Genomic DNA, 12117 nt, shown 5'->3' on the forward strand with positions numbered 1-12117 from the left:
GGCAAGGGGAAGATAATGACATGGACTCACCTTAGTAATAATAATAATAATAATAATAATTGTGGTATTTGTTAAGTATTTACTATGTGCTAGGCACTATACTAAGCACTGGGGTGGATACAATACAAGGACACAGTTCCTACCCCCTGTGGAGTTCACAGTCTCAATATCCATTTCACAGATGAGGTAACCGAGGCCCAGAGAAATCAACTGACTTGCCCACGTTCACTCAGCAGACAAGTGGCAGACCTGGGATTAGAACCCACGACCCTCTGATTCCCAGGCTCATGCTCTATCCACTATGCCCTCCTCCCTGAACCAAGCTGCAAGGTCCCAGGGGAGCATGCCTACCTTCAGAGCAGCTCGCGCCGCCTTTGCCAAGATGGCAGTGGCATCGGGAGCCGCCGTGCTCAAAATCGTTGGCGCAGAAGCTTTCCGCCGGGCAGACCGCTTCGTCGCAGGACAGGTCGGACCGCCTCACCAGCACGGCCGGGTGACCCCGCTTTATCTTCGCGGTCACGGTGGGCGGGCTCTGGCCGCTGGTGGTGGTGGCCGGAGGTGTGGTCGTGTTGGTAAAAAGCCTCGAATGGATCCTGGAGTAAGATCCAGAAGGGTCCTGGGTGTCCAACACAAGTTTCCTGTTGCTTCCTTTGATGGCAGGAAGTGGTTTGACCTAAAGCAGAGGGAAAGGAAATCTCAAGAATGGCCGAGTTAGGATGTACAGTTAAATCCTAAGGAAATGCCTTAGGCTGCAGAGTCAAACACACCACCAAAAACCTATAGTGATAATACAGAGCTCAGAGCTGTAGCAGAGAGAGCACTGTGGCCTAGTAGATAGAGCGTAGGTCTGGAAGTCGGAAGGTCCTGCGTTCTAATCCTCGCTCTGCCACTTGTCTGCTGTGTGACCTTGGGCAAGTCACTTAGTCTCTCTGTCCCTCAGTTATCTCATCCGTAAATAGGGATTAAGAGTGTGAGTCTCATGTGGGGCATGGATTCTGTCCAACCTAAGTTATATTGACCCTAGCACTTATTACAGTGCCATTTAAAACCATATAAAATTGTTACTTTAGCAGCACTCTGAACAATAAAACTGCGATAGATAAATTCCACAATTATCATTATTCCTTTTGCAGAGCCAGGAACAGAATCCAGGCCCCCAGATTCACCTATCCTGTACCAAGGTCAACAGCTGGACAAAACATTCAGTTCACACTGTACCTCAGAAAACAGAACAGAACAGCCTACTTGAAAATTTTTCCCTGATTCCCTGTAATTTCTGTTAGTAGGGAATTAGATAAATTGTAGCAAGAGTCGTTAGCTCTGCTGATGTTTTTAACATGATGCTGTTGGTGTCCTACTTTAGCTCCATTTCTATCCCCTAATAATCTTCCAGATTGTTCTCTCCCTCCTCCTTCTATCTCTGTAGCAATTTCAAGGCTACAGGACATGAGACTCCGCCGTCCTTAAGAATCTACCAGGTCCCTTCCTCTGGTCCCTGGCGTGCAGACTGCTTCTGCCCATGTGTTAAGCTATTTTAACCTGGTATGACTTGAGTTATATCTCTAGGGTTTGACTTGGAAGGCAGGCAAGGAGGCAGGCTCACGTTGGAAGCATCGAAAAGGCATAATGAGCTCACACAGCATGATATGAGGGAAGATGGCATATCTGGTCGGTCTAGGCCTAAATTAATTCAGCATAATCAATGCACATTATAATAAAACACTTGGACATTTGATCCTGGTGATTACCACACTTTGATTTCCAGTTTGTCTCATTCATTCATTCAATCGTATTTATCGAGCGCTTACTGTGTGCAGAGCACTGTACTAAATCAATTCCGCAACAGATACTACTAATAATAATGATGATGGCATTCGTTAAGTGCTTACTATGTGTCAAGAACTGGTCTAAGCACGGAGTGACTTACAAGCTAACTAGGTTGGACACAGTCCATGTCCCACACGGGGCTCACAGCACTAATCCCTATTTTACAGATGAGGTAACTGAGGCCCAAAGAAGTGAAATGACTTGCCTAAGGTGACAAGCTGACAAGCGGAGGACCTAGGATTAGAACCCAGGACCTTCTGATTCCCAGGACCATTCTCTATCCAGTGGACCATGCTGCTTCTCACACTCTTCAACTTGCAAATACCAATGATCCACTTCTGGTCAAATATGAATATTGGCCTCAGAGAGGAGCCGATGTTTAGCTTGTGAGGTCACTGGGGAGGGAATGTTCAACCATCATCAACATCATTGGCAATTCATACTGAGCTGTGATTACTGGACGCCAAATATGTGCATTAAATTATACTGAATTTCAGGATCAAATTGAAAATCAAGGTCTCGTGACCGAGTTCCCTGTTTGGCAAGCACACACAAATCCTGGGCTGCCAAGGCAAAGATCTTTATTACCTCCTCGATGTAAATGTCAAAGTCGGAGTCATCGATATCAAATCCGTCGTCATCAGCCTCCGGATCTGTGACATATCGGGGTCCGTAGCTGCCGCTCCCGGACTCCTCGGAGCCTGAAAGAGCCAAGTCAGCAGGTAGTTACCAAAAAGCCTCTTTCATTCTCCCCCTCGCTCCATGCTCATCACACAAAATTCAGTTGAGCTGGTGGGAATGGAGAGGTGCTGCGTGTCATGCCAGGAATTTTATTCATTGATTAATTCAGTTGATCGGGCAGTCAATAGTATTTATGGAGCTCCTGGATCAAACACCTTATTCTTGTCTTATCCAGAGGTCATTGTTTGACTGGATCTCTTTCAGGGCTGACTTTGCTTAACTCGATCAATCAGCAGTATTTATTGAGTGCCTATGGCACGCAGAACTCCTGTTTTCCCTGGCTCCTGTGTGGTGTATGAGGGAGTGTGATCCCGTGGAAATAGCATAGGTCTGGTATTCGGGAGCCCTGGGCCCGCCCTTGACCTAATACTACTAATAAAAATGACAATAATAATCATAATCACAATAATTGTATTTGTTAGGTACTTACTATGTGCCAAGCATTATTCTAAGTGCCGGGGTAGGTACAAGATCATCAGTCGTATTTACTGAGTGCTTACTGCGCGCAGAGCACTGGACTAAGAGCACGAGAAAGTACAATACAGCAATAGAGAGAGACAATCCCTGTCAAACAAGAAGCTCACAGTCTAGAGGGGGGAGACAGACATCAATACAAGCGAACAGGCATCAATATAAATAAAATAAAATTATAGTTACATAAGTGCTGTGGGGCAGGGATGGGGGGAGAGCAAAGGGAGCTAGTCAGTGACACAGAAGGGAGTGAGAGATGAGGAAAAATGGGACTTAGTCATCAGGTCACCCACAAGGCTCACAGTCTAGGGAAGAGGGAGAACAAGTACTGCATCCCCATTTTGCAGAGGAGGGAACTGAGACATGGTTAAGTGACTTGCCCAAGGTCACAAAACAGACATGTAGTGGAGCCAAAATTGGTCCTCTGCCTCCCAGGCCCAGGCTCTTTCTACCAAGCCTCACCGATTCTCCTTTGGGATCTGAGGCAGATTATGCAACCTGCCTTTTTTTGGTCTGTAAAATGGGGCTAAATGATGCCTGCCCCTCCTTAGGGGTGACCTGAGGACCAAGAAAGATCTTTGGGTGAAGTAAAAATACCCTCCAGATTCCAAGGATTAAAACAGCCGATTACAGTAAGCGGTCTGTCAGGCGTCAGTAGCAGTGAGAGGCATTGGCGAAGACGGCAAACCCGCCGCAGAGACAGCAGGGGAACAAGACTCAGAGGGCTAGTGGCCAGTGAGGTGGGTAGGGAAATGGCTGACCCACACCATCTCCTGGTGGGATCTGATTTCCGTTCTCCGCCCCCATGAGGAAGGGAAGGCCAGACCAAGAGATAGAGCAGAGATTTGCAAGGGGTGGAAGGAGATGGACCGGGCAGGAATAGAAGGAGAGGGAACAGGCAGAAGTAGAAGGGGTCATGTTTTCACTTCTTGGCAGAACTTCTTAAAACTCTGGCTTCCGCCAGTTGCAAAACCCATTAAATGTTTACCGGCCCTGAATATCCGACCCGCTGCTCTGTCCTCTCCACGCCCACTGCATCCTATGAGCTGTGTGTCAAATCTCAGCCAGAGTATCCCAAAATGCCAAATATTTGAACTAAGAGAAAGGGGTTTGTTTTGGGGCGGTTGTTTTTCCAACAACTTCTGGGCTGTCTGGTTTTAGTCCGCATAAATCTGCCCTCAGGGGAAAGAATGAAGAATCCACAGCCCAACATAAGGGAGGTGGCATGGCCAGGGGAAAAGAGCACCATCTGGGCTTCAGGAAATCTGTGTTCAAGGCCCAGCTCTGTGATCAGCACTGCGGGATGATCTGGGGCAAGCCACTTACCCTCTAGGAGCCTCGTTCTCCCCATTTGTAGGGATCAAAATACCTATCTCTCCCTCCCCACCCCCGGGGACGTAGTGAGAACAGAATGAGATAACTGAAGCTGAAGCAGAAGCTCTAGTCGACAGAGTCTGGGCCTGGGAGTCACAAGGACCTGGGTTCTAATTACAGCTCCGCCACTTTCATTCATTCATTCAATCACATTTATTGAGTGTTTACTGTGGGCAAAGCACTGGACTAAGCACTTGGGAGAGTACAATATAGCAATAATCAGACACATTACTGCCCACGAGCTTGTCTGCTGTGTGACCTTGGGCAAGTCACATAACTTCTCTGGGCCTCAGTTCCCTCATCTTTAAAATGGAGATGAAGACCACGAGACACCTATAGGGGACAGGGATTTTGTCCAACATGATTAGCTCGTATCTCCTGGGGTAGATATAAGTTGATCAAAATGGGCACAGAAAAGTGAAGCGATTTTCCCAAGGTCACCCAGCAGACAAATGACGGAGTCAGGATTAGGACCCAGTTCCTTCTGATTCCCCCATCCATGCTCGAACCACTAGGCCACAGAAAATTGTGGTATTTGTTAAGCGTTTACTATATGCCAGGTACTCTATTAAGCGCTGGGGTAGATACAGGTTGATCAGGTAGGACACCGTCCATATCCCACCTGGGGCTCACAATCTTAATCCCCATTTTACAAATGAGGTAACTGAGACACAGAGAAGTGAAGTGACTTGCCCAAGATTACCCAGCAGACATCTGGCGGAGCCGGGATTAGAACCCAGGTCCTTCTGACTCCCGGGCCCGTGCTCTATCCACTAGGCCGTGCTGCTTCTCAGCCCAAAGGTCACCCAGAAGGCAAACGGCAGAGTTCCCCTGACTCCCAAGCCTGCACTCTTTCCAATAGTCTATGCTGCTTCTGAATAGTTAACAGCTAATGGGTTCAGCACGGTTATCAGTGAAAAAATTCAGGCAGCCCACACGCATATGGATTTCTGGGCAGGTGGGCCGCCCCTGGCCTTCAAAAACCTTCGTGCTTCGCTCAAGGCCTCTACCCTCTGTGATTGTGGGTGGGCAGGGGAGAGACAGCAGCTTCCTAGTCCTTGTCCACATGGTCATTGACCTATACTCTCTCCAGCTGGGTTCCAAGCCATCATCATTATTATCATGACCAACAATCAGTCTCAGTTATTTCATTTGTTAAGCGCTTTGTGCCAAACACTGCTGGGGAATAGCACAGGGAAAATTCATTCATTCATATTTATTGAGTACTTACTGTGTGCAGAGCCCTGTACTAAGCACTTGGAAAGTTACAATACAGCAATAAAGAGAGACAATCCCCGTCCACAACGGGCTTACAGTCTGGGGTGGGGGTGGGTGCGGCCGGGGGCAGACAGCAAAACAAGTAAACAAGCATCAATATATACATAAGTGCTGTGGACCGGCGGGGAGAAGAGTAAAGGGAGCGAGTTGAGTTGATGCGGAAGGGATTGTGAGCTGAGGAAAAGGGGGGTTAGTCTGGGAAGGCCTCTCGAAGGAGGGGAATCTTCAGTTGGGCTCTGAAGCGGGGAAGAGTGATTGTTTGGCGGGTTTGAGGAGGGAAGGTGCTCCAGGCTAGAGGTAGGACTTGGGCCAGGGGTCGGCGGCAAGAAAGGCGAGATGGAGGCACAGTGAGAAGGTTAGCACCAGAGGAGCTGGCATGTAAAAGGAGAGAAGGGAGGTGAGGTTGGAGGGGGCCAGGTGATGGAGACCTTTGAAGCCAACAGCGAAGAGTTTTTGATTGACACTTTGGTTGAGAAGCAACCACTGAAGATTTTTGAGGAGGGGAATGACGTGACCTTGAAAACCAATCAGAAAAGGTCAGGGAGCGGCATCATTTTTTTTTTTAAACGGTTTTTGTTAAGCCCTTTTTATGTGCCAGGCACCCTAACAAATGGCGGAGCTGGGATTAGAACCCAGGTCCTTCTTACTCCCAGGCCTGGGCTTTTTCCACTAGACCACACTGTTTCTTTAGGTTCTCTGCTGAGATTGTCCATCATGCAGGCACTTCCTGCCTTTTTCACCCACTCTCCTGCTTTAAAGTCTCCCAGGTCAGACTTTAGAGAAAAAAAATCAGTAATGCAGAAATTTCAGAAGGAAACTCCGTATATATTTTCAAAGCTTATTGGTCTAGTTCCTCCATTTTTTATACTGTACTCTCCCAAGCTCTTAGAACAATGCTCGGCAGAGAGTAAATACTAATCAATCTGCACCGATTGATTAGTTGATTGAAAAGTAATAAAACACTAGGCTAGCATGCTGCCATGTACACAGTAGGTACACCATGATTACTTATTGGATGACCGGCTGGATACTGGAGAAACAACAGCAGAGTACACATCTAAGTATATGCCTACACTTTAGTCGATAGAGTACGGGCCTGGGAGCCAAAAGGCGATGGGTTCTAATCTCGGGTCCACCACTTGCCTGCTTTGTGACAAGTCACTTCATTTCTCTGGGCCTCAGTCACCTCATGTGTAAAATGGGGATTGTGACTGTGAGCCCCACATGGGACAGGGACTGTGTCCAACCCCATTGAATAATGTTGGTATTTGTTAAGCGCTTACCATGTGCCCAGCACCGTTCTAAGCGCTGGGGTAGACACAGGGGAATCAGGTTGTCCCAGTGGGGCTCACAGTCCCCATTTTACAGATGAGGTAACTGAGGCCCAGAGAAGTTAAGTGACTTGCCCACAGTCACACAGCTGGCAAGTGGCAGAGCCGGGATTCGGACCCATGACCTCTGGCTCCAAAGCCCGTGCTCTTTCCACTGAGCCACGCTGTCTGTATCCACCCCAGTGCTTAGTACACTACCTGGCCCAGAGTAAATGCTTAACAAATTGTTGTCTCATTTCGTTGAGTTGTATCTGACCCATAGTGACCATGGACACATCTCTCCCAGAATGCCTCACCTTCATCTACAATCGTTCTGGTAGTGAATCCAAAGAGTTTTCCTGGTAAAAACCCAGAAGCAGTTTACCACTGCCTCCTTCTGCGCAGTAAACCTGAGTCTCCGCCCTCGACTCTCTCCCATGTTGCTGATTCCCAGCTTGGGGGAGTTTTGATTTGTAGCAGCGGCCTTCCACCCGCTATCCACTGCCAAAGCTAGAAATGGAATGGATATGCCTCTGCTTGACTCTCCCTCCCATAGTCGAGACTGGTAGAGTACTGGAAACTCTCCAGGTGCGACCCTGAGAGGTGACTTAAATACCATAATGGTATTATTAATAACGATAATTATATGTATCTGCAGATATAGATACGCTTTACATATATATGTACATAATACTGTAATATAATTCTCATGCTTCAAAGTATAAGAGCAGTTAAGCCTTTCTCTCCATAAACCTATTTTCTTCCCCTATTTCCAGAATCAGTGTGTGATTTGTAGATCATGCCAATATAAAATAAAGCACACTCATTTGTAAATTACTCAGAAAGCAGGCCACACGCAGCATTTTGAAACACTACCTCGGGATCAAATACCCTTAAGTGTAAATTAGTGCTAAGCAGATTACAAGCAGCTACATTAGCAAATGAACCATCAGGATGGACATGCTGAATTTAAGAATCAGTTGAAAACTATTTTTAAAAATTGGCACTTTCACACAGTGTGCTTATACTGTATTGTACTCTCATAATCACTTTGTAGGCAGTGAGTGCTCAATAAATACCATTCATTAAGTAGTACTCAGACTGTAAAGTCCTCTAGACTGTATGCTCCTTGTGGGCAGGGAATGTGTCTACCAACTCGGCTATATTGCACCCTCCTAAGTACTTGACACAGTGCTCTGCACATAACAAATACCAACATTATCATGATTAGACGGTAAGCCCGTCAATGGGCAGAGATTGTCTCTATCTGTTGCCAAGTTGTACATTCCAAGCGCTTAGTACAGTGCTCTGCACATAGTAAGCGCTCAATAAATACTATTGAATGAATGAATGAATGCTCGATCAACAAGATCGACCGATTGCTTATAACGAAATAAAGGATGCTTTCCTCCTAGCCTCTTTGAATCCTATACATTGATAACATTAAAATAACACACCCAGTGGGCTACATCAAAGACTGATTAAGGACAGGGAAAGAGATGCTTTCTACCTGCACGAAGATGAGCAGTGACGTATTAGAATCAGTTAGGATTCAGATTCCTGGAGTCTAGCCAATTTGTCTTGTCAGTGACTCCTCCACAATATTTCCACCCTTTCAGTCAGTACCCTGATCCAAGCTCTCATCATCTCCCAGCTCGACTCCCTACGTCCAATCTCTCCCCTCTTCAGTTTGTACCATGCTCCACCACCGGAAATATCATTCCGAACACATCTCTCCTCTTCAAAAACCTCCCAGCGGCTGCCCATTTCCCGCTGCATCAAACAGAAGCTCCTGCCAATAGACGAGAAGGCTCTTCTTGAACTCTTCCCTTCCTGAACGTGAACTCTCTTTAACCAATCCATCGAAGGTATTTATTGAGCGCTTTTATTTTCAGTGGCGTTTGTTAAGCAATTACAATGTGTCAGGCACTGTATTAATGGTAGGGTAGATGTAACCCAGTCAGGTTGGATAAAGTCCAAGACCCATGGCCGGGTCATAGTGTCAATCCCCTTTTTATGGATGAGGTAACTGAGGCCCAGAGAAGTTAAGTGACTTACCCAAAGTCACACAGCAGACATGTGACAGAGCTGGGATTAGAATCCAGGTCCTCTGATTCTCACGCTTTCTCCATTAGGTCATGCTGCTTCTACTTTGTGCAGAGCACTGTACTAATCAATCAACGCTGATATTTACTGAGTATTTACCGTGTGCGGAACTCTGTACTAAATGCTTGGGAAAGAACTAACAATAACTGTGGTAACTGTCAAGGAAAGCATCCTTTATTTCGTTATAAGCAATCAGTCAATCTTGTTGATCGAGCATTCATTCATTCATTCAATCGTATTCATTTAGCACTTACTGAGTGCAGAGCGCTGTACTGAGCACTTGGGAGAGTACATTATATCAGTGAACAGACACTTTCCCTGCCAGGAACTCTACTGAGCCCTGGGGTAGGTATAAAATAAGCAGGTTCCACGTGGGGCTCACAGTCTAAGTAGGATGGATAACAGGTATTGAATCCCCATTATCTTACAATATAGCAGAGTTGGTAGAGCAATCCCTGCCCACGAGGAGCAATCCCAAACTTGTACTCTCCTAAGATCTTAGTACAGTGCTCTGCACACGGTAAGCGCTCGGTAAATATGACTGAATGAATGAAAGGACTTCTAAGAGCTTGAGATAATGCAATATATTTGCTAGACACGATCCCTGCCTTCAAGAAGCTTACTTTCCTTGCCACACCTCAGCAAACCCTTTCTGCTCCTCCCAGACAAACCTTCTTACTCTGTCTCACGCAGTAAATAGATAGAAGAGCAAGCATACAGCAGGAAGCGGTATAAATCTATCAGAATGGCACAACTGAGTAAACTCCTTGAGAACAGGGATTGTGTCTACAAATGCTACTATATTGTAACTCATTCAATCATATTTATTGAGCGCTTACTGTGGGCAAAGCACTGTACTTAGTGCTTAGCACAGTACTATAGAACAACGTATTTCTGCCCACAACAAGCTCACAGCCTAAATTACCCTTCGTTGTCTCAGAGGTGATCTTCCAAGCACTTAGAACAGTGATTTGCACACAGTAAGTTCTCAGTGAATACCATTGATTCATTGATGTACAAATATGCAAATTAAAATATTCTTTCAAATCTCCCTTTTTAGGCTACAATCTACTTGTGGGCAGGGCTTATGCCTACTGACTCTCTTGTACTGTACTCTCCTAAGTACTTAGAACAGTGCTCTGAACTCAGTAAGTGCTCAATACCCTTGATTCATTGATGTACAAATATTCTAATTAAAATATTCTTTAAAATGTCCCCTTCTCAGTGGAAAGAGCCCAGGCTGGGGAGTCAGAGGTCATGGGTTCAAATCCCGGCTCTGCCACTTGGCAGCTGTGTGACTGTGGGTGAGTCACTTCACTTCTCTGTGCCTCAGTTACCTCATCTGTAAAATGGGGATGAAGACTGTGAGCCTCACGTGGGACAACCTGATTACTCTGTATCTACCCCAGCGCTTAGAATAGTGCTCTGCACATAGTAAGCGCTTAACAAATACCAACATTATTATCATCATCTACTTGTGGGCAGGGGTTGTGCCTACCAACTCTCACATTACAGAGTTCTGCCTAGAGAAAACATTCAATAAATACTGACTGACTGACATCTTTGTACCTAATTTCGAAAATACTCAAGTGCTAAGGGTCCACCATCTCTGACCCCTTGATCACACCCTTATCTGGATTGGAACATCTTCTGCCTACAGAAGTCAATCAATCAATGGTCATTCATTGAGTGCTTACTCTGTGCAAAGCACTGTACTAAAGACTTAGGAAAGTACCATTAAACAGGGTTGGTGGACACATTCCCTGTGCACAAAGAGTTTGCAGTCTAGATGACTGTAAGATAAGTCTAAAGGACTGTACTAAACTCTGGGAAGAGTACAGTAGTTAGTAGACATAATCCCTGCCTTTAGTGAGTTTACAGTCTACTGTGTGCAGAGCACTGTAGTGAGTCCTTGGGAACATACTAAGTAGGTCTCCCTACCCAGCTTTAAAATCTTCTGAAAACCCTCTTGTTCGTAGGCATTCTCCAACAAATTTCTTCCTCCATAATAATAATAACGATGGTTAAGCGCTTACTATGTGCCAAGCACTGTTCTAAGCTCTGGGGTAGGTACAAGATAATCAGGTCGCCCCACGTGGGGCTCACAGTCTTAATCCCCATTTTACAGGTGAGGTAACTGAGGCACAGAGAAGTTAAGTGACTCGCCCAAAGTCACACAGCGGATAAGTGACGTAGCCGGCATTAGAACCTCCACTGGTCAGTTCATCCCATCAGCCACCTTTAGTGCAGATGAGGAAAAAGTATGCGAGTACACACTATTCATTGATTAATTTTTCTTTACTCATGCAATGTATTACAAGTTGTACCTATACTGTTCCTCCTGCTCCCATTTCATGTATAAAAATCTATGTCTACTTATCTTCCCCAATAGACTGAAATCTCAAGGACAGGAATACTAATAATTGTGGTATTTAAGTATCTATTAATGACCAGGAACTTTACTAAGGGCTGGTGTATTTACAATATAAACAGATGGGATACTTTCCCTGTCCCAACCAAGGGCTATGCAGTCTCAGGGAAACACCTTATCCCTGTTTTACAGATGAAGAAACTAAGTCCCAGAAAAGATAATCAATCAATCAGTGATATCGAGCAGAGCACTGTATTAAGGGCTTGGGAGACTACGATTCTTAGCATCATATTAATAATAATGATGACATTTGTTAAGCGCTTACTATGTGCGAAGCGAATGAGTAGGCACGTTCCCTTCCCATAACGAGTGACTTGGCTAAAGTCACATAGCAGCCAAGTGGCAGAGGCAGAATTAGAACCCAAGTCCCCTGACTCCCAAGCCTTTGTTCTCTCCACTAGGCGACACTGCTTCTCTAAGAAATCGGACACAGGATGTGGGTCTTTCACTGTATTGCAGTCAACCAGGTGCCTACTACGGTTCCTTGCATTCAGTAGATAATAATATGTGAATGAAAGAAGGTATATAGGGTCTCTGTGAATAGGACCCTCACCATTCAGGTCTTGCTCATTATAAGCG

At 45.7% G+C, this 12117-nt stretch overlaps 1 protein-coding gene and 1 non-coding gene across 2 annotated transcripts in view; both read right to left on the reverse strand.

Annotated features, from left to right (window-relative positions):
- The window catches only part of EGFLAM (EGF like, fibronectin type III and laminin G domains), a 135590-nt gene that overhangs the window by 63041 nt on the left and 60432 nt on the right, over window positions 1-12117 (reverse strand). Inside the window, exons 8-9 of the mRNA XM_029061258.1 lie at window positions 2416-2528; window positions 352-673 (exon numbers count right to left, since the gene is read on the reverse strand). Of these exons, the coding sequence (XP_028917091.1) occupies window positions 352-673; window positions 2416-2528 (435 nt within the window). The remainder of the gene's footprint in view (window positions 1-351; window positions 674-2415; window positions 2529-12117) is intronic.
- Window positions 7471-7607, reverse strand: LOC114810975. The gene has a single exon (XR_003758663.1). It is a non-coding gene; the product is annotated as a small nucleolar RNA SNORA7 (small nucleolar RNA).

Source organism: Ornithorhynchus anatinus, chromosome 3 (genome assembly GCF_004115215.2).
Source record: "Ornithorhynchus anatinus isolate Pmale09 chromosome 3, mOrnAna1.pri.v4, whole genome shotgun sequence".
NCBI classification, from domain to species: domain Eukaryota; kingdom Metazoa; phylum Chordata; class Mammalia; order Monotremata; family Ornithorhynchidae; genus Ornithorhynchus; species Ornithorhynchus anatinus.